Raw genomic sequence first — 24,767 nt, forward strand, 5'->3', positions numbered from 1 at the left:
ACTCACTTCCAGGGATGGAAAGGTGATAATGCAATGTTTTTCCCAAATAATTATACAGTAGCTCTGATTGTGAGAAACTGAGCCTCATATTGCCCCTTTAGAATATATAGAACACATCTAATTCTTTTTCAGTTTGAAAGCCTTGCAACTATCCACTCAAAAGGTTAGCAGTTTGCTCTTCCATTCCTTAGCATAGAACAGGGTTCTGAGTTCCTCCACCGTCCTGTCTCTGTTTTCTCTGAACTGGCACCAGACCTGAATAAAATGCCCCAGACCCAGGCCGGGCAGAGGGAGATGATCAGCTCTCATCTGGACCCTGTGCTTCTGAGAAAGCAGCTGGAGAATTCATTAGTGTTGTTCTGGCAGCTACACCACACCATTGACTCACACCAAGCTTCCTGTCAAGTGAACTTAGTTTTCCTCTGTGCTTTTGATAATTTATCTATTCTCCAGTCTATTCTTGTGCTATTGGTGTTTGGTTTAAGCCAGGGAATAGTGCCTTTCATTACTACTGTTAAATTTCATCTTTCTTTTTTTCAATTGTTTTTTCTTGCCAGTCTGCCAAGGTCTTTTTGGACCTTGACTGCATCATATAGGCACTGTGAGAGGGAGCATGAAAGGTCTGCTTTTGTGGGGGACTGCTGGTCACCGCTTTTCCTTTCCAGAGCTCTGGCCACTAGAGAACTGACAAAGGGAACAAGACAAAGCATGTGGAGGCAAAAGAGCTCTTTCATCACTGAAATAAAAGCTGAATTGGAGAAAGCCATTTGGCCTGCAGTCAGATGGGGCTTCCTGCTCTTCATGGTGAAGCTGGTTCCCAATATTAGTGGCTCAGGAAGAAATGGATGGGGAGTGCAGTGAGAAATGTGGCAGTGATAGAGAAGAGGGGTGAGATGGGAGTTGAAAGTCAAAGAGAGTAAAAGTGAAAGGGAAGGGAAGATTTTACTCATTTGTAAGGTACAGCAATCAGAAAGTCAGTGACTGGTAGTCAGACCCAGGCCCAATAGAGAAGTACTTCATAGCCAAGTGATGAGCAAGAAGCAAAGTTAACAATTTCTAAAGGGATAGCCGCATCTTCATGGCCTGAAGCGTGTGTTTAAGGTTAGTTCTGCTTGTAAGTGTTGGTGAGATTGAGGATAGAGCCTTCAGGGGAAAATCGCCTGAGAAGCTTCTCAGAATCCACGTGCACTTGTTCAGGACCTGGAACACAAGGGCAGAAATAAGGCTGTGACCTGGTTCCTCTGCAGGCCAAATGTTTTGGAGACCAGCTCTCTAAAACACATTTGTAAGTAGTCAACAAAGGTGACCAACTCACATTTCACTGCTAGTACTCCAGAAAGATTTTGGGGATGTTTCCTTTGCCCTACACCGGGTGGAGGGCTTTCATTTCCAGGTGTGGTCAACAGCAGCTCCTATTTGAGGGATTGCTCTTTGTCTGTACTTTTTGCCTGTACTTGAAAGCTGAAAGTGTCTGGGAATTTGTATATCTTATGCCTTAATTAAGGAAGGGAATGGACACAACTCCAAGTGTCTGGAGGTTTACATACCCCACCCCTTAACTGAGGGAGGGAATGGACAATGTTTCAAGAGGAGTGGACTTGGCTGAAGCCCAGGGAGTGAAGGTTGGGCCAGATGAGGTGAGAGGGATGAGGGCAGGAGGTGAGGGACCCATACTGGACCTTGTAGGCTAAAGTAAGGTATTTGGCTTTTCCTCTGAGCATTGGAAAGTTCTGAGCACAGAAATGATGTGATCTGCTGTGACTTGTAACAAGATTGATCACTCTGACAACTGCACTGATGATGAGGACTAGGGCAGAAGCAGGGAGGGGAGTATTTTCTGAAGATAGAGCCAGTGGGATTTCCTGATTGGTTATGAAAGAAAGAAAAGGAATTCTAGAGGGTGTTTGCCTGAGCACTTACAAGATTGGAGATTTGGAAGCCTGGGGAAGGAACAGGTTCAAGGAGAACCAAACCACCCCAAAGTCTACATTCTGGAAAGGTATCTTGTGAACAGTCCTCACTCAACTTTTTAAAAAATTTGCCTTTATTTTGGAATTAGAAACTTTACTCTTCATTTCACTGAGACTTGTAAATGGGATTAAGAAATGGAACTCAAGGAATCCTAACAAATGAGAACAAGGTGTAAGAGTAGACTGGGGTAGAGGAGCATATATATGTGGTTTTATTTTTCATACCATACTTTATTCAGCCATTTGAGGGACATTTAACTTCTTTCTAATTTTTAGCCATTGTAAAAATGGCATCCAGTAGGCACATATTTGAAAATGTTTTTGCCAGTCTCACAGACAAAGATACCTCATTTTGAATTTGCAATTTCTAGATATGTGGTTCGGACCATTTTTGTTTGTTTCTTTGTTTTTTCTATGAGATGCTTCTTTATATCTTTTGCCCATTTTTCTATTTTGTCACTTATATTTATCTTAGGCTTTCATAGAAGCTCTTTATGTGCCTGATTAATTATATAGCTCCCTACATATTGATCATCTCAGCTTTGTTCAGAGGGTCTCTTACTATGAAGATTTTTTTTTTTTTACTTTGTCTAAGTAAATCTGTCCTTTATGTTTTTGTGATTTGTTTGGCATCTCACAACTATACCTATGTAATAATTAAACATAAAGGCTTGCATGAAAATATTTTTATAATCTTGGAGTGGGGAAGGTCTTCAAACTTGTGGGGGTTTTACCCCACTTCAGTCAGGCTGGGCAGCCCTGAAGCATGACAGGAGCTCCCAGCGGGGCTGGATTCAGATCTGCTGTCTCTGTAGCCAAGAGTGGGTGTTGGAGTGGAAACAAGGATCAAAGCTGGTTTCCTTCCCTTGCAGAGCACCCTCTCTGTTTACTTCTGTCTCTCTAAGCTGTCAGCCCATGAGCACAGGGGCTGCAGTGAACTTGCTGCATGCCTTTATCTCTCCAGAGCTCAGGGTGAGCTACATCAAAGTCAGGGTTCCTTCCCTCAAAGATCCTTCCCAGTGCTTGAACACACACTACTGTTCTCCCTAGTAGAGTTTCGTGAGAGTGTCCTACTGACCCATGCAGTGTGTGGGCGAAAGCTTCCCATAGTCCCTCTCAGGCCTTGGACTTCCCTCTGTTACAACATCTATCACAGAGCACTGTGATTATTTGTTTGACTTACTCACATCTGCAGTCCCAGTACTTAGCAAAGCCTTTCACTGGAGACTTTCTATCCCAGTAACTCAGCTGAGTTCATCTTCTCTGTGGATAAGAATGCTAGCTTGCTTCATGCCAAAACAAAGCAAAAGCAGCAGCGGCAGAATGATAGCAAGACTGCTTTCTTGTTGCCTCACATGCCTCCTTTTCTGTAGTTATTTCAGTTCATCACCATCGGGTTATAACTTCCTATTTCACAACAGGCAAGTCTGTTATGTTGTGGCTTTCAGTGCTGATAAGAAATCAGTGGTTTGGGGTCGTTGGCCGGGAGAATAGTGTAATTAAGAATTAAATTGGGGTTTAAAAAGTAATTTAACCCCACCCAAATTTTCACACTAAATGAGAATTCTAACACCATTTTTTCAAAAAACAATACACTCTTCAAAGTCTTAGCCCCTAAAATGTTATCCTGGTCAACATTATAAATATTAAAAATGTACATTATTGTCAGATAATTACCTCCAAGACAGATGCCTGACCCAGAAAACTTTTGTATTTGAGCTTTTAAAACTGTGAAAATACATAACTCCTAAGCTCTTGAAACTATTTAGACAGAGAAGTATACAAATTTCTTTAATTCATTATATGATGTTAATTTGGCCCTGATACCAAGTTGAGTTAGGAACTTACAGTACAAAAAGGAAAACTGTATCTCAATCTCATTTAATATAGATATGAGGAATGAATTCCAGATATAGTGTATCTAAATGTAAAGAAAATTTAGATGATATAATCTTTAGAAGAGAACGTTGTTGAATCTCAATCTGATCTAGGGGTGCGGAAAACCTTTCTAAACATGATACCAGAAAGAAAAATACTGTAAAGGAAGAGACTGAGATCTTTGTTATATAAAAATAAAACATTTTTGTTCTACCATTTAGTCAGTCTTTTAACATGTATGTAATGAGCATCTTCTGTATGCTAAGTGCTATTGTAGTTTATAATATAAATTTAAAAGGTACGGTACAAAGTGTAAATATTTTTCATCATATGTGGCAAACAAAAAGTTAATAACCTTCACCTCTATGAATAATCCTTATCCATTATTAGAAAAAGGGCACTGCAATTGAGAAGTGGGTAAAGTACATGAAGAGCAGTTTGCAGCAGGTCTGCAAGGGGACAGGCTAATAGGAAATCATATAAATTTAAATGTAATACTGTTTTATTTGGACCATGTAACTTCCAGAATGTTAAAAAAAAAAGATTCTAAGAAAGATGGCAGAAAGCAAGTAATAGAAATTTCTGAGTATGTTTGCACAGTTCCCCTCCATGAAAAGGAAGGAAAAGAATCCAAAATCAAAAGGAAAATACATTTAACACACGAATCAGTTACACATTTCATCAAGAGAAAGTCGGAGAAAGATTTCTGAAGGATTCCAGTGAAAAAGTCCTTAACTTAGAGAAAAGAGGACCATGCCATGGGATAATTCTCTGTCCTGGAGGAGAATTGGGGTTGGTGGGGAAGAAGACAAGTGATGCTGCCTGGTACAGGGACAGGCAATGGATGGAAGCCAGAGACTGTCTCACACTGAGACAAACCTGAGATGAGTGCTTGTGCACAGAATGAAAAGTGACACTGGTTAGCGCTGTGTCTAAGCATGCTTGTTGATGTTTTAGACCAGTGCTCATGCATTCATTTAACAAACATTTCCTGAACCCTGACTTGCATATGTGTTCTTGGAAAGAAAGGCAGGGCACGTGGATCAGCAGTGACAAGGCTGATAGTTTGTCTGGAGCCATAAGTAATTGTGGGTTCATCTTTCTAGCAAATGTACTTTGAGGCAAGAAAGTAATGCAACTGAGTTGAAGTTGAGAACATTCTTTTCCTCTCCAGGTACCAGGGAAGAAGTCAGCAGCAGATGTGCTCTGAGTCTTAGCTTTGCCCCTGCTGAGACAGGAGTGTGAATAAACACTGGTGACCTGGGATTCTGGGTTTCTGTTGATTCATGGTTATGTTTTGGTAAGAGGCTTGTGGGTAATTTTGGCAACTTCCTCTAGGTAGAGGGGTACTTCTAGCTGGTGAACCACCCCAAAACAATCACTCCGAGTTGTAGCTGACTACTGAATTTCCCACTGACTGTTGGGTTCTGCGACCCCTTTCAGGACAGGCCATGCCTTCTCCTGCCATCTCTTCTCTCCCTCCTGTTCTCCCACACTTGGGCTCACATGTAACACTTGGGGTTTCAATTGTAGACTTTTAAACCAAGTACCCACTGCCACTCAGTGCTGCTTGATTCTGTTCATTTCTTTCTTCCTGGAGACCTCAGTGCCTCTTGGATGCCTCAGCCATGGCCTCACTGTTGACCCAGCTTCTTGCGGTGACACACTGTGCAGTTAGGAACCGTGCTAAAACAAAGGGGATCTGAGCTTCAAGCCACCTCAGATACACATAATCTCCTACCCTTAGGCACGTTTTTGAACCTCTCACCTCAGTTTCTGCATATTTATAGAGTGGTATGAAAAGAGTATGTACTTCTTGTGGGATTTACGTCAAGGTCAAATGATGTAATTTATTTGATCTAAGGCACTTAGAACAATCCTGGGACATATATGTTAACTATTGTTACTACTGTTGTGTGTTTTGCGTGATCTGTACTGCTTCAGGTCTTTCTATTACTCTAGTTGTGATAGTTTGTCACGGGTATGAAGATAATATTTTTTCATTGTAGTAAAAGGTAACGTAACGTACTGTTGACCGCGTTAATCACCATTTGGCAGTGTACAGTCCAGTGACATTAAATACCTTTACAAAGTTTTGTAACCATCACTGCTGTTTACAGCTAACACTGTGAGGGCACCTTTGGAAGGCTTGTTCTTGCGCTTTCTCACTTTTGCAACTACCTGGAGTTGTAGGAGTTCCAGGAGCAGGGTACATTGCTTAGAGAAGCCTCCCCACCATTTTGGTCTGGCAAGCTCCACTCTGTTGTCACTCCCTCTGTGTTGAACCTTCTTTGAATCCAGACTTGATTGCCTGCTTTGGGTTCTCATAGCACTTCAAACTTTCTATCACAGGATTTACAATAAGTGCTTCCTTCAGAGTTGGCTTTAACTCATTGTTCCAGCCCACAATTTTGCATCCCAATCCTGGCACCTGATGTATTTGTAGCTCTCAGATGTGTAACACTTGCAAGTTTAATTAGCTACTCTTAGTGACCTGTGAGATTCTGCCATGCAAGGAATGATGAGAAACTAGCCAGGATCTTCAGTGGCACTTAGGTTAACAATACATGAGGAAGGTCAAGTTTATGTCATACTTGAACACAACCCTCTTGGTGTACTTATCTCTGCTGAACATTTCTCCTCAGGGTTCAACCTCCCGAGGCCCGCTGTACTGCAGAGGTATAAGACTTTTCTGCCTCTGTTGACAAGCCATGGAAGTAGATCCTGTGAGCCAGGCCATCTCCAGGACAATCACAGGAAGTTATTCCGTGTCTGGGACAAGTCCCAACTCTATCTGGCAGGGAGCAGAAGGTTACAGGCCATCAGGCTGAAGGGTCACCAGCAAACTGAGAGCTAGTGGCACTGAGCCAAGGCAGAGAGGAGCGATGTACCCTGCTCCTGGAAATTCCCAGCCCCCTGCCCTCGTGTCCCATGGACTTTGTGGTCCCCTTTGGCAAGGCAACAGAAGGTGGAAGAAAAGGACCCTCTTGAGTAAAGCTTGGCAGAAGAAAATAGACTATTAATCAGAATTAAGTTTCTTCAGTGAGTCTCACTTTTTTTTGCAACTCATAAACACATCCCAGACTTGCTGAGTGTGTTCAAGGCATAACCACTGGAAAGAGGATGGAGCTCAGCTTAGAGGAGCGGGGCTCAGGAAGTTACTGAAAATCTCCAAGTTGTTACCAAATGCTTTCTTTCATTTCATGTTCTGGGACCACATCCAAGATTCTTGGAGGCCTTACAAATGGCGTCAGTAATTGAGTTGTTAGATTTCCTAAATACTAACTAGCTTTTACTAAATACATGTCATTAGCAACACAAGAACAAGAGAAACACAGTAGGGGAACTTGTTCGTAGTCAGAAGAATAAGGCTGAGGAAGGATGTAACAGGAAATGAAAAGTCAGTAACTCAGACAAAAGCAAGTTTTATTCCTCCTTCCTTTTTTTTTTCTTTTTTGTCTTCTGGACTCCAAAGAAGAATGCTTGGGTGTTAAAGGACAGAAACATTCCACTTCAGGACATAAAGCTAAATGCAGGGAAAGAGCTTGATAGTTCTGAGTGATAAAACAGTCTCTGCCGAGAGCGCTGTAATGAATGATTAGGGAAGGGTAGCTTGCTCTGTCGCTCCATTTTCCTCCACATGCCTCCCACTAAAGCACAGTAGGGCAGGAACAGAAGCTCAAAAATGTGCCTGGTAAAATTTAAAGCTGTCTTGAGGGGTCTCCAACCAACTTGGATAGGTCTGTTCCCTCTTCCTGCTATACCTTTGGCTTCTTTCCTTTAATTTCAATTTATTTGAAATAATGTTTTTGAACACTGATCGGAGAACCGTAAGATTTAAGTTCAGATTTATTGTCACTCAATGAACAAGCCACCTCATTTGTCTGAGTACCAGTTTGTTTTTCTCAAAAATTAGGGTACTAGCTGTCTTGACCACTTCACAAGGTTGCGGCTCTAAGTTCATACACTTCTAAGGAAAAATGTCTTCAGTGAAAGTATACTTGCCCTTGTTCCATGCAAAGGAGTCTGAGCCCTGGCAATACGTTACATGGCAGTATTACCTGCCCCTTGTGAACCAGAAGCCTGTAATTCAGCCTGGACCCCTTCCTCTCTCTTGGGGCCCACGACATGTAGTTGGGGATTTAGTCCTGTCAGTCCTGTCCCCAACTCGTCTTTCATCATCTTGCAGCTGCCACGTCCCCTAGCTTCGTCTTCTGTCACTCCAGCCCTCCCAACAGGCGCGAACCCATCCATGTGGTACACTCCAGGCAGGACTTGGCCTAACTTACTGGGGCTACTGTGAGCATTACTGTACCCCTGCACATGTCCCAGGGCACTCTGTGATACCACAGAGCAGACAGTCTGTGGGAGCACAGCCTAAGGTGCCAGGGAGAGTTGGAGATCATTTAAGGTTCACTGGCTGCAGCTTCATTTCTAGGGTTCCTGTATTCTGTCTATAACTCCAGATGATCCCCACCGGGTTCCACTCCAACTTCCCACCTCTCCTCCCGTGTAATACTGTAGTGTGAAATCCTCTGTCAGGTCAAGTCACACACAACTGAAAGCTTGTCACAATGGGTCCAGTCGGGATCTTCACAACCCTTTTTTCTCCTTGTCCTCTAATCTGAGGTATCTCCTGCAAACTGGCCAATAAGGCCACTAAATAATGCAGCGCAGAAAGGCACCAGCACCTGTAAGCAGTTGGAACCATCAGCATGCAGGCACTGAAATTCTAGAGCTCTAACCACCCTTAGCCAAGATGGTGTGGAGCAAGCACATCCACAAGTCAGGAGGGAAAGAGGTCCACGTAGTTCCCCTTGGCAGGTTAAGTCCAAAACTACTATTGCTCAAATGATAGCAGTGTTGAAGGATCAAAGCCTGGAGTCCTAAATGCAGATCACTGTGGGTTGCTTCCTCGGCCTGCGCTGGCCACGGAGGCAGGTTGCGGACCCATCGTGTGCACATGTGAAGGAAATGATTTCATAGCTTAGGGATTTCACCACTGCAGAGGGAGCGAGGGGCCAAATCCGCTGAAACAAAGGGACAGTAATCACTGTTGCCAGCAAAGCAGTTTAAATCAGAGGTGTCCCTTTACAACCTCGGAGACTTTCAGGATGTTTCTCTGTTCATTTCAGTGTCTTTCGACAGGGATACAATCCAGATGGGCCACTTCAGTTTTATTAGAGTGAATTCTGGAGCCAAAGGAGGGAAACTTGCTATAACCAAGCCAGGTTTATTTTACTGTGAAAGTACAATGGAGTGCAATAATAAAGTGCTCAAACTTCAGCCCTATAGCCCATCCTACTAATGGATAAATGTTCATTTTAGCTATGTTCTGGGAAGTCGATAGCCGGTCATTCTCACACTTTTGTTTAATCCCAAACAGCATGATGCAGTGTCTGCATAGAGTATTTGCTGATTTTGACTTAAAAACCTGGTATGAGACCTTGCCTGACAGCCCAGGTTTCAGCTTAGTGACCATGTCTATCTGGTTTGCCATGACATCTTTGGCTCCTAGCACATAAATTTGTGATGAGTAAATCCTAGAGATTCTATTGGTTATAAACCCACAAAACTAGTCATACTTCTCAGGAATAGTGTTTTAAACTTAGCTCTGTGATGCCATAAAATCATGTGTGGAGTTCACTTATTTAATAAGCATTCACTGAGCAGCCATTCTATGCCAAGCATGACTAGGCCCGAAGAATAAAGCAGTAATCAAGACAGACAAGGCCTCTGCTGCCCAGGAGCTCACATTCTTGTGTAGAGACGGAGGGACAGGTAGTAAACCTCAAGCAAACAAGAATGAAAGCAACAGACTGGGGTAGGGTGATACGCTGTGTGGGAATTAAGGTAGGGAACAACATGAACTGATTTATGATGTAAAAGGTCATCACCTTCTCTACTGAGAATGAATTTATGGGGGAGTTGAGAGTGGATATGGGAAGATGAGAGGCTATTACACTTACCCAGGTGGAAGAAGAGAAACTTGGACAAAAGGGTCTGTGGGACACGATGGCTGCGTGGAGAAAAAGGGGTTGAATAGCAAAATGTTTCAAAAGGAGAGGCAATAGAACTTACTTGTGGCTTAGATATGGAGAGTGGAAATAGGGAGCACTCCAAAGTTTTCTATATTTAGAAAATTGATGGTCAACCATCATCGTGCACGCCTGTAACCCCAGCACTCAGGAGGCTGAGGCAGGAGGATCATTGCAAGTTCGAGACCAGCCTGGGCTACAAAGTGAGCTCAAGACCAACCTGAACTGCACAGCGAGACCCTGTCTCAAAAAGACAAAAAAAGAAAAAAAGAAAAAATTGATTGAGTTTGAGAGACATGAAATCTAAAGCTTCATTTTGTCTGTGTTGTTTGAGAGATCGCTTAGCTATGTAAGAGGAGATGCCAGTGAAATGGTTGGCTATGGGTAAGAAATTCATTGGAAAGATCCAGGTTGGAAACATAATTTTGTAAATTGTCAAACAAATGGTAGCTAAGGCAAATGAGGTTGGATGAAATCAACAAGGGAGAATGTGTGTATTTGAGTAAGGCAAGTGGTCCCAGAACAGTTTCTGTGTCCACATGCATGTTTCTGAGGGAAAGTGAATGTGTTTCATCATATTTCCTAAGGGCTCATAGCCCAAAAAAGGTTAGGGATTCACTTCTCAAAGGGTCTACCTTGGGACTGTAGTTGAGAGATAGATATATTCCACTTGTTTTGATAACATTCATGCCCCAAAATGTTAGGTAGTAGTTTAGAGATGTTTCCTGAAACTACTTTTGACCCTCATCTGCTCTGAGGCTGCCTCCGAACTGCTCTCCAGAATGCACTTCCCCCTTCTCTCCCCTATCTATTAGCAATGACAGTCCAGTTACTTCCCACTCTACATCTTTTTGCTTCTTCCTTTGTTCTCATCCTTGGCCAGTTACCTTTATGCATCATCATGCGCAGAGGTGCTTGTTAAAGACATCCATTTCTGGACCACGAGCCAGCCTGGGAAAATAAGGTTGCTGGAGGTAAGTGGTACAGGAATGTGCAACAGCTGTCTGGCTGATTTTATTCATTCTTCCCCCAAGCCTTTTCTCACTGTGCTTCAGGTTCATTGATCACATCTTCAATGTCTTCAAATGATGTTATGCCCATCTAGTAATTTTTACAATTTCAGATACCGTGTTTTTACCCCTATAAGTTCCACATTTGTTGTCTATATCTTCCATTTCTCTCTCTATATGTGTTTCTTTAATTGTCAAAAAACAATAGCTGGGTTCTGTTTGATTTTGGTTTCGTTGTATTTTTTGAGACAGGGTCTTGCCATGTAGCCCAGGCTGGTCTCAAACTTGTGATTGTCCTGCGTCAGCCTTCTGAACAATGGGATGACAGGTGTACACTACTATGCTTGGGTAGTAATAGCTGTTTTAAGTTGTTGTCTGCTTGTTCCATTGTCCCTGCCATTTTTAGGTCTATTTCTAGTGAGTGATTTTTCTCTTGGTTATGGATCACAGTTTTCTGCTTCTTTGCATTTGTAAAAGTTGTATTGGGTGCTATCGCTTCTAAATATTATTGTTAAATATTTGGATTTTTTGTCTTCCCTTAAAGAGCTTTGTTTTGGCAGGTAAGCTATTCCCTTGCAGATTAGCTTGATCATTCTGAACATTCTGTTTTAAGGTTTTTTTTTTAGAGCAAGTCTAAAGTAGCCGTACTCTAGTGCTAGTTTGGCACTACTCCTGCTTCTAAGATGCAGCCTTTCTAGTGTCTCTACTAAATGTTTTGGGCTTCTCCATGCTGGCTGAGCCGAGCACAAGTATCTCCTAGCCCTGTGAGAGTTCTGATAGTTACTCACTTTGGAGGATCTTCAGTATTGTTTTTGGATGTGTCTCATGGGGTTTCATTCTAGCCATGCACATGTCAGTATTCAGCTGGAGACTCATGGGGGAACCCCAGTCTAGGTATCTGGGACTCTTGTCTACATACTTCTGTCCTCTCTAGTCATGTTTCTTGCATTCTACCTACTTCACCTGCCCAGAATTCTAATCTCTGCTTTCTCAATCCTGCAAGATTGCTGCGGTCCAGAAAGTGCCCATAGGCTGAAAGCCAGAGAAGTCAGAGGGCTTACTTCCTTTGTTTTACTTCATGTAGAGATCGTAGCCCTTCCCTGACTGCCTTCCAGTGTCTGAAAGCAGTTGTTTCATATCTGTGTATTTGGACTAGTTTTCTAGTTGGTTTTATGGGCAGGAGGCAAGTTCACTGTCAGATATACCAATGCGGTTGGGAGTGGAAGGCTTCCCAGTACTTCAGACGTATACTAAATGTTGGGAAATGTATGGATTTGCTAGGGCGACTAACAAAGTCCCACAGGCTGGGAGGCTTACAGGACAGAAATGCCTCATCTCATGGTTCTGGGAGCTGGAAGTCTGAAGTCAAAGTGTCAGCAGGGTTGATTCCACCTGAGGGCTCTGAGAGGATGTGTTCCCACTTCTCCCTTGGCTTGTAGGTGGACATGTTCTCCTTGCGTGTTTCTTCACATCAGGTTCCTCCTGTGCAACTCTGTGTCCCTGGTGTGTCTCTGTCCATTAAGAGACAAACAGAAGGTGTTTGTAAACTGAAGTCAGCGAGCTGGATTGCGTGAAGAGGAGAACCATGCCTACCATTTAGTCACAGGCAGGGGAGATTCAATTCTTCCTCTAACAACTCCATAAAAACAAACAGGCCTACGACCTAGACGCACCTTCCTAGAGGAGCTCAGTTCAGCCTTGCTCACACTCTAGAAATGAGCACAAACACTTCTACAGGGTCACAGGATGTGACAGGTTTTTGTTGTTGGAGATGATACTGGTGGGATGGCAATGACTCAGCGTGGTGGCTGTGACAGGAAAGGCTGATGGGAAACGGGTCTTTTGCTGGTCAGAGCTGGAAAAGCCCTCAGAGCTCCTCAACGTACAAAGCGGGGATGTGGGCTTCAGATGAGGGGAAGCAGTTTCCCCCGGGCAAGTGGTGCCATGTGGCGCGAGCGCCAACAATCATGTCGTCCTTTTAGAAGTCACATTCAAATTGCCAGGTACTGGCATAATATTTTGCTGTTTCTCATTTGTTCAGCACGGTTGCATCGCGAGGGAGGGAGGGAGGGTGTGGTTTATTATCTCCACTTACAGATTACAGTGCTGAGGTTTGGCGAAGTCACACGGAAAGCCCGAAGGAGATTCAAAACTCGAATGGAAGCTCCCTAGCCCTCCTTTGACACTCAGTTTCTCGGAGTTATAGTTGCAGCTGCTCGTTTGCATAGTCATTACGCTTTTGAGAGTCACTTGAGCCAGGCTCGGCTTTACTTCTGTCCTTTGGCCTCTCGGTTTCTCAGGTTGCTCAGGGCTGCCCCAGCCAGAGGGCCTGCGGGAAGAGGGTGGACTGCGGCTCAGCCACCAGCAGCCCGCAACCCTGCGCCCACAGTTCCCGAAAAATGCAGCATCTTTTCCTTCGGTGCGCAGTGCCAGGTACAAACAGTAGCGGGCACTCTGTACATACTTACTTCTCTCGAAATCTCTTCTTTGGAATTTGTATGTTTTTACTCACTCAACTGAGCTTCTCCTGCACACATTTTAAAAATCTGATATACCTTTTAAGTCTCATTTCATGCATAGATTGCCCCTCTGTCCTGTTACTCTTCTTTTTCTTTTTTTCCTTCATTTTTTTCCTTTTCTCTGCCCGTGGTACCAGGAATGGAACTCAATGAGTATTGAGCTATGCCTCCAGCTCTTTCTTAAAATTTTTATTTTGAGACAGGGTCTCACTCAGTTTCCCAGGCTGGCTGCTTGGAATTAGTAATTCGCCAACTCCAGTCTCCTAATAGCTGGGATTGTAGGAATGTACCACCATGCCCAGCTCTTCTTTTTTATTTATTACTATCATCATGCTTAGCAGCAGCAGCAGCAGCTTTTTTGAGACAGGTTCTCGCTGTATTGTTCAGGTTTGCCTAGTACTCATCATGTAGCCCAGGCTGGCCTTGAACTCACATGAGCCTCCCGCCTCAGCCTCCCAAGTGCTGGGATTACAAGCATGTGCCATCATACCTGGCTTCTTTTTAAAAATAAGTTTAACTGTGCATATTTACAACATAATATTTTATAGCAATAAAATAGTTACCATAGTGAGGTATGTTACTCTACTGTCTAACATAATTACTTCTTTGTGATAAGAAAAACTAAAATCTACTTATTTAACAAAAATCTTTAATACGGTAAAACTGTTAAATTACAGGCCGCATGTTGTACATTAGATCTCTAGGCTTGTTCATTCTGACCTACATCTCTCCATTTCCTTGTAAGCCGCGCCCTTGATAACCACTCTCATTATCTCTGTCTATTTGACTTTTTTTAATTATTTAATTTTTTTTCTTTTATCTTCTTTGAGACAAGGTCTCACTATGCAGTTCAAGCTGGCCTTGAGCTCACTTTGTAGCCCAGGCTCATCTCAAACTCGCAGCGATCCTCCTGCCTCAGCCTCCCGAGCGCTGGGATTACAGGCGTGTGCCACCACGTCTGACCTTGACTTTTTTTTTTTAAAGATCCCAAATTAAGTGAGATCATGCAATATTTTTTTTTCTTTTTGGGTCTGGCTTATTTTACCTCCAGGTCTGTCCAGGTTGCAGAAAGTATGGGGATTTCCTTCCTTTTGAAAGTTCATTGATGGTATTCCATTGTGCATGTTCACCCCATTGTCATTATCCATTTATGAGCTGAGGAATACTTAGCTTGATTACATACCTTGGCTATCGTGAATAACACTGGACAGAAAATGAGAGTGCAGATGTCTCTTCCACATACTGATTTCATTTGCTTTGTTTTTAATTTTTTAGTTTTTATTAGTCAGTGTTTGCAACACATAATCATCATATTCCTCATGTGGAGTCAGTACATGGACATGACACATTTTTGTGCTTTTTTCATCCTTTTCTCCTCCTCCTTCCATCTCTTGATCCTCTTCCTATTTGCAAAAGATCTATATTCCTGTTTCCTATTATCTGTCTTTTATTTTGCTCTTTATTTATGACTTGGGTTTCTCATATAACAGAAACCATATAATATTGAAGCTTTTGTGTCTAATTTACTTCACTTAGCATTGTGGTCTCAAGGTGCATCCATTTTCCTACAAATGATTCAAGTTTATCCTCCTTTATGGCAGAGTAGTAGTCCATTGCATAAATAGACTATATTTTCTTCATCCATTCATCTATTGTTGGACATATAGATCTCTTGCTTTGGGTGTATATCCAGAAGAGGGATGGCTGGGTCATATGGCAGTTCTGTTAGTTTTTTGAGAAATTTTCATGCTATTTTCCAGAGTGGTTGCATCAATTCACATTCCTACCAGCAGTGCACAAGAGCTCCCTCTTCCCCGTACCCTCTCCAACACTTGTTCTCTCTTGTTTCTTTGATAACAGCCATCCTCTGGGGTGAGATGATATCTTACTGTGGTTTTAATTTGCATTTCCTCGATGATTAGTGATATTGAGCATTTTGCTATTACCTGTTAGCCGTTTGTGTGTCTTATTTGTAGAAATTTCTTTCAGATCTTTTATGTGCTTTTATTTTGAGACAGGATCATAATACATAGCTTGGGCTGGCCTTAAACTTACCCAGTTGCCCAGGCTGGGCTCAAACTTGTAATCCTCCTGCCTCAGGCATGTGCCACTATGCTCAACTAGCTCTTTCATCTATTTTATTTGATTGTTCTGCACTTCAGTTGTAAGAGTTCCTTATAAATTTTAGCTATATGTGGTTTGCAAGTATTTTTTGTAGTCATAGTTTGCTGTTTCATTTTGTATCTTGTGCAGAAGCTTTGTGTGATATTTATCCATTGAAAAACCTGGGCCTTTGACCTTCTTAGTAAAGAGTACCAAGGACACGTTGTCTCTGCTTTTGCATGATCATAGCTCTTAAGTAGAGAGTTAAACCCTAAGGAGGACGGTGCTGGTGATTTTGCGTGATTTAGCATCAAGGCCGAGTGCCATCCTATTCAAGTTATCATGTGACTCTTCTTTTTTTTCCTTCTGCCCTCCCTTGCGCATGCCCTGCAGCCCCACTGAGTTACTTACTCAGGGCGCTGTGCACTTGCTGACCTGGTACCTTGTGCGTGCTCCTTTCTCTGCCCTGCTTCAGTCCCAGCTTAGCCACACCGTTCCTGGAAGCCTCCCTAGACCACTGATCTGGCAGAGGTGTCTTCCTTGTGTGTTCCCTTAGCATCTTGGTTTTCTCTTATCATAGCACTCATCTCACTGACTTCAATTGTCTGTTTATCCACCTGCCCACTTCCCCTGCTACCCAAAAGACGGAGTGGCAGGGCCTGTGACTTGCACAACTTGTCTCCCCAGCAGCTGCACAGTATCCAGCATATCAGTGGGCTCTAAAACAGATCACTGTTGACTGAATGAAACACATACTTATATGTACCATTCTCCTGGCAGTAAGAGCAGTTAACATGAAACTTGTTTCTGGGCTCGGTTCGAGTTCCTCTTTGGAACCATTTTTTGGGAAGTTCAACAAAGTTCCTCTTCACATTTCCCCACCAAAGTGGCCTTTGGAAAGTTTGAGGTACCCCAGGATCACCATAGAAGCCTTTCTCCACAGAAGCCTTCTCCATAGAAGCCTTCTCCACATGCATGCCATTCTCCACTCCTGTCCAGTGCCATGATTCTGCAACAGGAATTTGTGAAGTCGATCGTTTCTCTCTCTTTCCTAGGTCATCCTCATGAACATACAAGCGTGCTGTTATTTCTTCTGTCTTAGAAACAGGAATTTAAGCATACTTCCTGTCGGTCTCCTGAGGGCCAGGCCTTTCTCAGAGCTATGTATATGCAACAAAGCCAGGGCTCCCCTGCCTCAGCACACCAGGGAGGCTACCCTCCTGTGTGCTGCATGTTGCCAAAGCCCTTTCTGAGGCATGCTTTGGGTGTTTTGTGACAACTGGCCTTTGCTTTTGCTTTTTCAGCACTTCTTTGGATTCTCTACTGCCTCAGATCTCATGCTGTCTGAGCAGGAAAGAAGCCAAGGGCACTCCAAATGGTGGCTTTTCCCTTTCCTCTGGCCCTGGCGCAGAGCTGGTGAGCTTACAAAAGTGTCAGGCATAAATGAAGCTAGAGATACAAAAGACTTCCTGTTCCATTGGTCACCATACCTCCTGACAGAAGCCTATACTTCCTGCTGTCACACATACCACTGTACAGGAGAGCAAACCACAGTTATAAATCTCTCCACTTGCACTTACCAGCCACGACCCTGAGAGTCTCTGATGGCAGAAAGCCCTGCTGTCAACCTGTCACCACAGCAGAAAGTAAAGACATGTTGTCCATGAGGACTGGCCCAGTGGCCTGCATCGAGCAAGGAGTACCTACATTCACAAAGACAGGGTGTGAGTCCCATCTCTAGGCTCCCCAGCAGTGAGCCATCCTTCAAATCGTATAATAAAGCAGATTTAGATGGTACACTTGTCCTTTCACACAAAGTGTCTTATTAGAATGGTTGAGTCACTTCTTTCCTGCTATCACTGTGACCACATAGGTTCTTGGCAAAGCCTCAGAAACAAGAGCAGTTAGTCCAGTAACTCCTTGTTGAATTGTTTCTGTAGGCCTGGCGCAAGCGCTGGTTTGTCCTGCGCCGGGGCCGCATGAGTGGCAACCCTGATGTTTTGGAGTACTACCGGAACAAGCACTCCAGCAAGCCTATTCGCGTGATAGACCTCAGCGAGTGTGCCGTGTGGAAGCACGCGGGCCCTGGCTTCGTTCGGAAGGAGTTCCAGAACAATTTTGTGTTTATTGTCAAGACCACTTCCCGTACATTCTACCTAGTGGCCAAAACTGAGGAAGAAATGCAGGTGTGGGTGCGCAGCATCAGTCAGGTCTGCAACCTGGGCCACCTGGAAGATGGTGCAGGTAAGAACCACTGCAGAAAAATGGGAAAGAGGGCAAGCCTACCACCTTGAGGATATCCGGGCCCGCTAATTTCTATCATAGCTGTTTCTGCCAAATACACTAGAGCACTAGAAATGGCCCTCTTTCACCTGATTCTAGGATTCCTGTCCAAACCTACAAGATAGGATAACACAGCACTGCAGGTTTCTGCAGGAGAAATAAGCACCGTATTTTCTCTGAGCCATTATTTCTGGGCAATGGGAGCAACTGACCCAGGAGGAGGCACATTCTCTTTCTTTCTCTCTCTCTCTGTGTCTCTGTTTCTGTCTGTCTGTCTGTCTGTCTCTCTCTCTCTCTCTCTCTCACACACACACACACATACACACACCCCTTCTCATCTAATGTAATACACCAGGTATAGCAGAACCTTGGGGTTACAACTTACTTCCCTTCATAGATTTTGTTGTTAAGTATCGGCACTATTACAACATGCTTGCATTCTCGAAATATGGGGTTTTGCATGTAGTTTCTTTTGGCTTCTTATTCTAGTAGAAAGGAAAAATCTTACCTCTAAATCCTGTACTTTACAGTCAATAGTTACTATATGTTTTTCTCCATCTGCCCCGGAATACCCGTGTGTAACACTAGGTGGTGATGTACACCCACAGTTGCATCTCTCCGATGGTCACAGTGCGCTTCCTGATGACAAAATTGCTTTCTTTTCATGATCCAGGGAAGCTTATTAAGTGAGGCTATTCAGCAACACTGCTGAGCTTTGAGAGCACTCAAATAAAGGGAAATGACGTGATCTCAAATCCTTTTATCCTTGGTACAACAGATGAAGCTGACTTTCGATGTCACAGTAAGCCTATCCTGGCTAGAGTCTGATAAGCCAAACCCGGCCTCCCTGACCAACTCCTCTCACTCTGCTGCTGGCTCTTCACAGCCTGTTCTCTGCCTTCAGCCCAAAGAGATATATATTTGTGCATTCTGTTATGTGTGTCTTCTGTCTCTCGTCATCCAAGGGTTATCCCAAAACATATATACCCCAGGTATATGTAATAATCCAAGAGGAACAAGACTGAATAAGGCATCAGGTAAAACCAGAAAGCCCTACTCTGGCATGAAGTTGGAGGGAGCCAGGAAACTCCCCTACAGCCCTCTCATCCAGTTTTCAGGAGACTATATGGGCCAAGTCTCCTTCATGGGAGAACAACATTGGAATGGCTTTCTGTGTCTTTCCACTTATAGTAGTCCCCCTTTAGTTACAGGGAATACGTTCCCAAGGCCAATAGTGAGTACCTGAAACCTCAGATAGTATCAAATTCTACATAAAATGGTGCGTGGGGATGTTTAGATAAAATTGTATTACAGTAAAGGAGAAATTCCATGAATACCCTCAGAAGACTCCCTCACACCAAACACACTTATCCCATCATGCTGGCCACTTTCTGAAGCAGTTCTGCAGTCTTCTTTCTTGAGTGTCTTTATGAAGTGTGATAAAAAAATAAACTGAACACTCCTGCTGAGTGTCATTTAACAGAAAGGCAGGCTCATAAAAACATCATGGTGTGTTCTTCACCTTCTTCACCAGATCTGGCACTGTACAACTTCTGGCTCTTCCCAAAGTCAAAATGACCATGAATGGTAAAAATTTTGAATTGGTTCAGGATATCAAGGCAACCACCACACAACAACTGAAGACACTCATGAAAGAGGATTTCCAGAACTTCTTCAGAAAGTGGCAGAAATGATGTGTGTTTAAAGGGGGAGAGGATTTTGAGGGGAATTCATTGCATTGTGTCTTTGACTGTAATAAATTTTGAGAATGTAAGCATATTCTAGATTTTAATCACATCTCATATGTATCAGTGTGTACACACATCTGTGCATAAGTGCATTGTACATATATACATACAGACTTGTTATGCAGAAGCACATATGTGTACATGTGTGTATATTTATTGAGTGAATAAACACTGATGCAAGGCTGGTGCAGAGAGCCATAAAAAAACTGTGTGTAGACTAACTGCATATTTTTAGGCCAAGAATTTTTTTTTTACTCTTAATTGATTCAACACTTCACTGTTGGAACATTGGCCTTTTTTCCCAGACATTGTTTATGGCTTGGGGAAATTGTCTCTTCCATCAGTACAAACACCAGCTGTGATTTGCATCTTCTATTTGGCTTCTTCGATGCTGTTTGAGAAATTCTGAGTGAGTGCTATAGCCATTCTGAAAACACTAACCTGGGAAATGCTTTCTCCAGCAGATTCCACAGAGAGCCTCACTCACACACCCTCCTCCCTCCAGCCGTCCCCTGCCAGCTCCCTTCATACCGCCCGTGCTGGGAGCTCCTCCTTGCCAGGAGATGACCCAAACGCTAATGCAGCGGCCGCTGAGGAAACCAGGAGTGAGTCAGAGTTTCTCTTCCTTCCTGATTATCTGGTTCTGTCCAACTGCAAGACTGGAAGACTGCAGCACACCAGGTATGATTGTGCTGGGGACTCTGTCTGAACTGGGTCTCCTAGCAGGACTCCTCTGTTCACCGCAGCTTCACTGCCTCCTCCTGTGGCATCTGTCTCTGAGATGTGCTCACGGTGCCTGAGCAAATCACCCTTTTTAGTGGGGATACTTTCTAATGGGTGTGTCCTCATCTACTGCCACTGCCAAATGGGGACAGATCACTGCCAACCACTATGAAAGACGAAGCATTACACTAAACAGAATGAATCCTGTATTTCAGAATTGTGGCTTTCATTTCTAATCTTGCCTTTTCATGTATGTATCTAATGTTTAGAGGATGAAAAACAATCTGTAAGTCATTTTTTCCTACACAAAGGAACTCATATAACTGAGGGTTGCAGCGGGAATGTGGCTGTGCAAGTAGAACCAAAGGTGGTGTTGGAAGGGTGGGAATGAGGCCAGTATGGGTTTTGTGGTGGATGGATGACTACGTTTCAGCAAAACTTACATGCTTTTCTTCCCTTGGTCTTCTCACCAGGTGTGATAGCTGGTCAAACTCAGACCGCTCATTAGAACAGACTTCATTCGATGATGTTTTTGTGGACGGCCTCCAGCCACTCCCGTCCAGTAACTTGGTCCACCCCTCACGCTACGGGAATGGATTTCAGGAGGTGCCTTCCACAAGACCCCAGGCTGCTCTGATCTGGAATAGAGAAGTCAATGGGCCATTCAGGGACCACTTGTCTTCATCATTGCTGGAAACACCCATAAATTCCACCATTCAGGCAGATAAAAACCAAGTTTCTCTGCCCTGTAGGGCAAAAGAACAAGCCACGGTGTGCAACACTCCGCCACCCCGCCCTCCTAAGCCAAGCCATCTCTCTGAACGGCGCCCAGGGGGACAGCTCTCGTGGAGTGGGCACAACAGCAGCAAGAAGCCAGAATGCACCCTGGTACCCAGGAGAACCTCTCTGTCTGGTTTGGACCACATTAGGGCCTGGAAAGGTAAGTGTCAAGTGCTGGGATTCTAGCACTGAGAGAAACTTGGCCAGGACCTCCCCGCCTGGCTCCTCTTCATGCCTGTGTCAACATGAGGACTTTGTTCAGTGTTCCTTGTTCAAGCAGTGCAGTCTCCTGATGGGGCTGTGACCCTGCAGGAAGTACATAGCCGGAAGGTGACACTTGCCTGCTTCTGGGCGGCCCTACCCTCCCTTGAGCCTGGTTACTGGGGGAAATACTCAGCTTGCTGTCCATGGTACGAAAAGCTGGAACCCTGGTTCCTTGCGATGGGCTACCCTGTGTATGTCCTTGCCCACATAGTGGGCCCCTCGTCTGACTCTGAGCTGCTAATGTTGGTTGAGTCACTAGAGGACACACCTGACTCAGAATGCTGCCTGTGGCGTCAGCTCAGCCCCACTCCCTTCCTAGCTTCTCCTGTGCATAGGCTCCAGCTCCTTCTGTTTCTCAGCAGTCCCACCAGCCGCACTTTTCCTCCCACTTGGCATGTTCTTTCCAGATCCTGGCTGTGCACTAGTAATGTGGCTTTTTATCAAGTTTCCGCCATCAGGGTGATTCTGACCCAGCTTTGTCTCTGGCACACACCCTCCCGGAGCCCTCTTTTGCCCTTTCTGTAAAGCCATTTATCTTTGTGAGGTTGACTTGAAATTTCGAGTACATTCCATCTCCTCCACCCCTTTGCTCCCACCCAGGTCTCTGTGGCCTTCAGAAGCTGCCTGTTGCAAGTGCACGCGAGCAGCCTCAGTGTGGTTTTTGGGCAATTTCTTCCTCACTGCTTCTCCAGGTCTCTGCCTTTCTGCCGTTTTTATGACAGCCTGTTTCAGAAAGACAGACACAAAAGCAAAGTCTCTCTTTTTCTCTCTCTCTTTCTTGAGCTATATAAATATAATCACCTGCACACCACCACCTACTAAAGCCATGTTTTAAAGGAATTATGGAAAGTGTAAGACATGCAAATTAATTTTCAGATCTCTCATTCTGACTGAAGAAATAAGTCCCACTGGCAAAGGCCTCCCCCAAGGTTCCCAGTGATGTGACTATTACACATTTTGCTTCCTTCTGACAACCCCAGTAAAATAATAGAGTAAGAAAGAGAGGGAATCCAAAGTCTCTGATTTGAGAACAAAGTATTGAAGTAACTTGAAATTGGAAGACAGACCCAAATCAGCCCGGTTGTGTTCTTTTACATGAAGCCGAACAAAGCTTAAAACGAATTAGGTTGGGACCACAAAACAAAGAGCAAAACAAGAGGGGTGACCAGAAGCCAAATGGGTCTGGTAAAGCCGACGGAGCAGGGGAAGCTTATTGCTCCCCCTTCCCCACTGACCCGGGATGGGGTCTGTGCGTGGTGGCAGAGTGGGGGCAAGGGTCACTTCTGTCCGTGACCCAGCACCCTGCCGTGGAGAGGCCACCCCATCCCGGTGGCTCTGCAGTGGCCCCTCGGTCACAAATGAAAGTGCCCTCCCACGTCAGGGTCTGAGTCTGGATTCTGCTTCCTGTCTACACTGGGCAGAGCTTAAACCTGTACCACGCTCTCTTGATTACTGTGTTGTCTGTACTCATAGCCAGTGGAGGAAACCCTCTCAGCTGTTCTTCAGCAACGCCTTGCCTATTTAGAGTCAATTTTAGAGTCAGTTGCTCAGGTTCCAGATACACATATTCAGTATGTTGGTGATTTGAGCAGTATTGCACCGTATGTGTAGATCAGTATGTGAAGGTTTGACATCTCTACAATATTGAGTTTTCCAACCAGTGAACAATAGGTAGGTAGAAATATCCTACCATTTATATAGCTATTTTAAAAAAAATTAACAAGTAAAGATTATGTATATTTAAGGTATATAATGTGATGATTTGATGTGTGTATACGTTGTGCAACGATTATCACAATCAGATTCATTAGCACGTTCATCACCATGCCTTCTATATGTTAGACTCCTAGAACTTGCTCAGCTTACACACCTTCAGCAACATCTCCCTATTTCCTCACGCCCTGCCCCCACCCCCGGGCAACTGCCATGCTACAAGTTTGACATTTTAGACTTCATAAATAAGTGGGCAATGCAATATTTAATCTTTAGTGCATTTCTTTCACTTTTTATAATGTTCTTCAGGCTAGCCTTATGTTGTTTCAAATTATAGAATTTCCCTTTTTGGTGGTGCTGTGGATTGAACTCAGAATCTTGTGCATGCTAAGCAATTGCTCTACCACTGAGCCACACCCACAGCCTAGGAATTCCCTTGTTTCATGGCTGAATAATATTCCATTGTGTGTATCTCTGTACATGCATCAATATAGATAAAGATGGAAATTGTACATATGCAATTGCGTGCAAGTGTACGTGTGTATATATACACCACGTTTTCTTTACCGATCCAACTGGCAATGGACACCTTGCTTGATTCCACATCTTGGCTACTGTGAATAGTGCTGCCTTTTTGACACTGATTTCATTTCCTTTGGATATATACTCAGGACTGGGATTGCTAGATCATATGGTAATTCTATTTTTAATGTTTTGAGGAAACCTCATGCTGTTTTTCATAATGACTTAAGAATTTACATTCCCACCAATAGTGTGTGAGGGTTTCCTTTCCTCCACAACCTGATCAGCACCTGTTGTCTTTAGCCTTTTTGATATTAGCTATCCTTAGTGGGGTGAAGTGATATCTCATTGTGATTTTGATTTGAATTTTGCTGATGATGAGTGATGTTGAATATTTTATAATATATTGGCCAGTCATTTGTATATTTTCTTTTTGGGAATATCAACTTAGGTCCATCTTTTGTTATTGAGAGATTTTTCCTTATATATATTCTGGATATTAACACCTCATCATATATATGGCTTGCAAATGTTTTCTCCCACTCTTCAGTTTCCTTTTTTACTCTGTTGTTTCCTTTGCTGTGCAGATGCTATTTATTTTGATGTAGCCGCACTTACCTATTTTTGTTGTTTTCATCTGTGCTTTTGGTATGGAATACAGAGTATTCTTGCCAAGGTCAAAGACCCAACGACCCTTTCCCCCTATATTTTATGATCCCCTAGGAGTTTTATGATCCAAGAGCTCACATATAAGAAGTGTTTAATCGAGCGACTACTCTGGGAGCTGCAGGGCTCGTGGGTTCGAGTCTGTGCTCAACCCACACCACCAGGATTCCCAGCTGAAACACGTGGAGAGAGCCAGGTATTTCCCATCTAATCCCTGAGGGCAGAACATGTGAACAAGAACCCCACGGACATCACAGACTGAGTCACTGTGGAGGCAGAGAGGAGGTCTGGACTGAGAGGCCCAGGGGACTTCTCTGGCTGGGGGCTGGGCGAGCAGGCTCTCTGAGCCCCACGCGCCCTGCGCCGAGAGAGAAAGTACTCCAGGAGCTGCAGGGCCAGTGGATTCAAGTCTGTGCTTTGCCTTCGCCCAGACCCTCCAGTGAGGCGAAGCCTGGGGAAGTCTGTGACTGTTACCCATCTGGGCTGAATCTGGTTCCTGTATGAGTCCTGAACTGAGTGGAGACATAGATTTAGGTGATTCACAAACTGT

General features: G+C 43.9%; 1 protein-coding gene across 3 annotated transcripts in view; it reads left to right on the plus strand.

Annotated features, from left to right (window-relative positions):
• Positions 1-24,767, plus strand: part of Gab3 (GRB2-associated binding protein 3) — a 72,159-nt gene that overhangs the window by 11,729 nt on the left and 35,663 nt on the right. For 2 of the 3 annotated variants that reach the window (XM_013509986.1, XM_013509987.1), the window contains exons 2-4: positions 17,459-17,762; positions 20,011-20,230; positions 20,746-21,212. In XM_013509986.1, coding sequence (XP_013365440.1) covers positions 17,459-17,762; positions 20,011-20,230; positions 20,746-21,212 — 991 coding nt within the window. The remainder of the gene's footprint in view (positions 1-17,458; positions 17,763-20,010; positions 20,231-20,745; positions 21,213-24,767) is intronic. The other variant, XM_013509988.1, reaches the window with a different exon arrangement.

This window comes from Chinchilla lanigera, unplaced genomic scaffold, assembly GCF_000276665.1.
Source record: "Chinchilla lanigera isolate Chin_1 unplaced genomic scaffold, ChiLan1.0 scaffold00193, whole genome shotgun sequence".
In the NCBI taxonomy this organism is placed as follows: domain Eukaryota; kingdom Metazoa; phylum Chordata; class Mammalia; order Rodentia; family Chinchillidae; genus Chinchilla; species Chinchilla lanigera.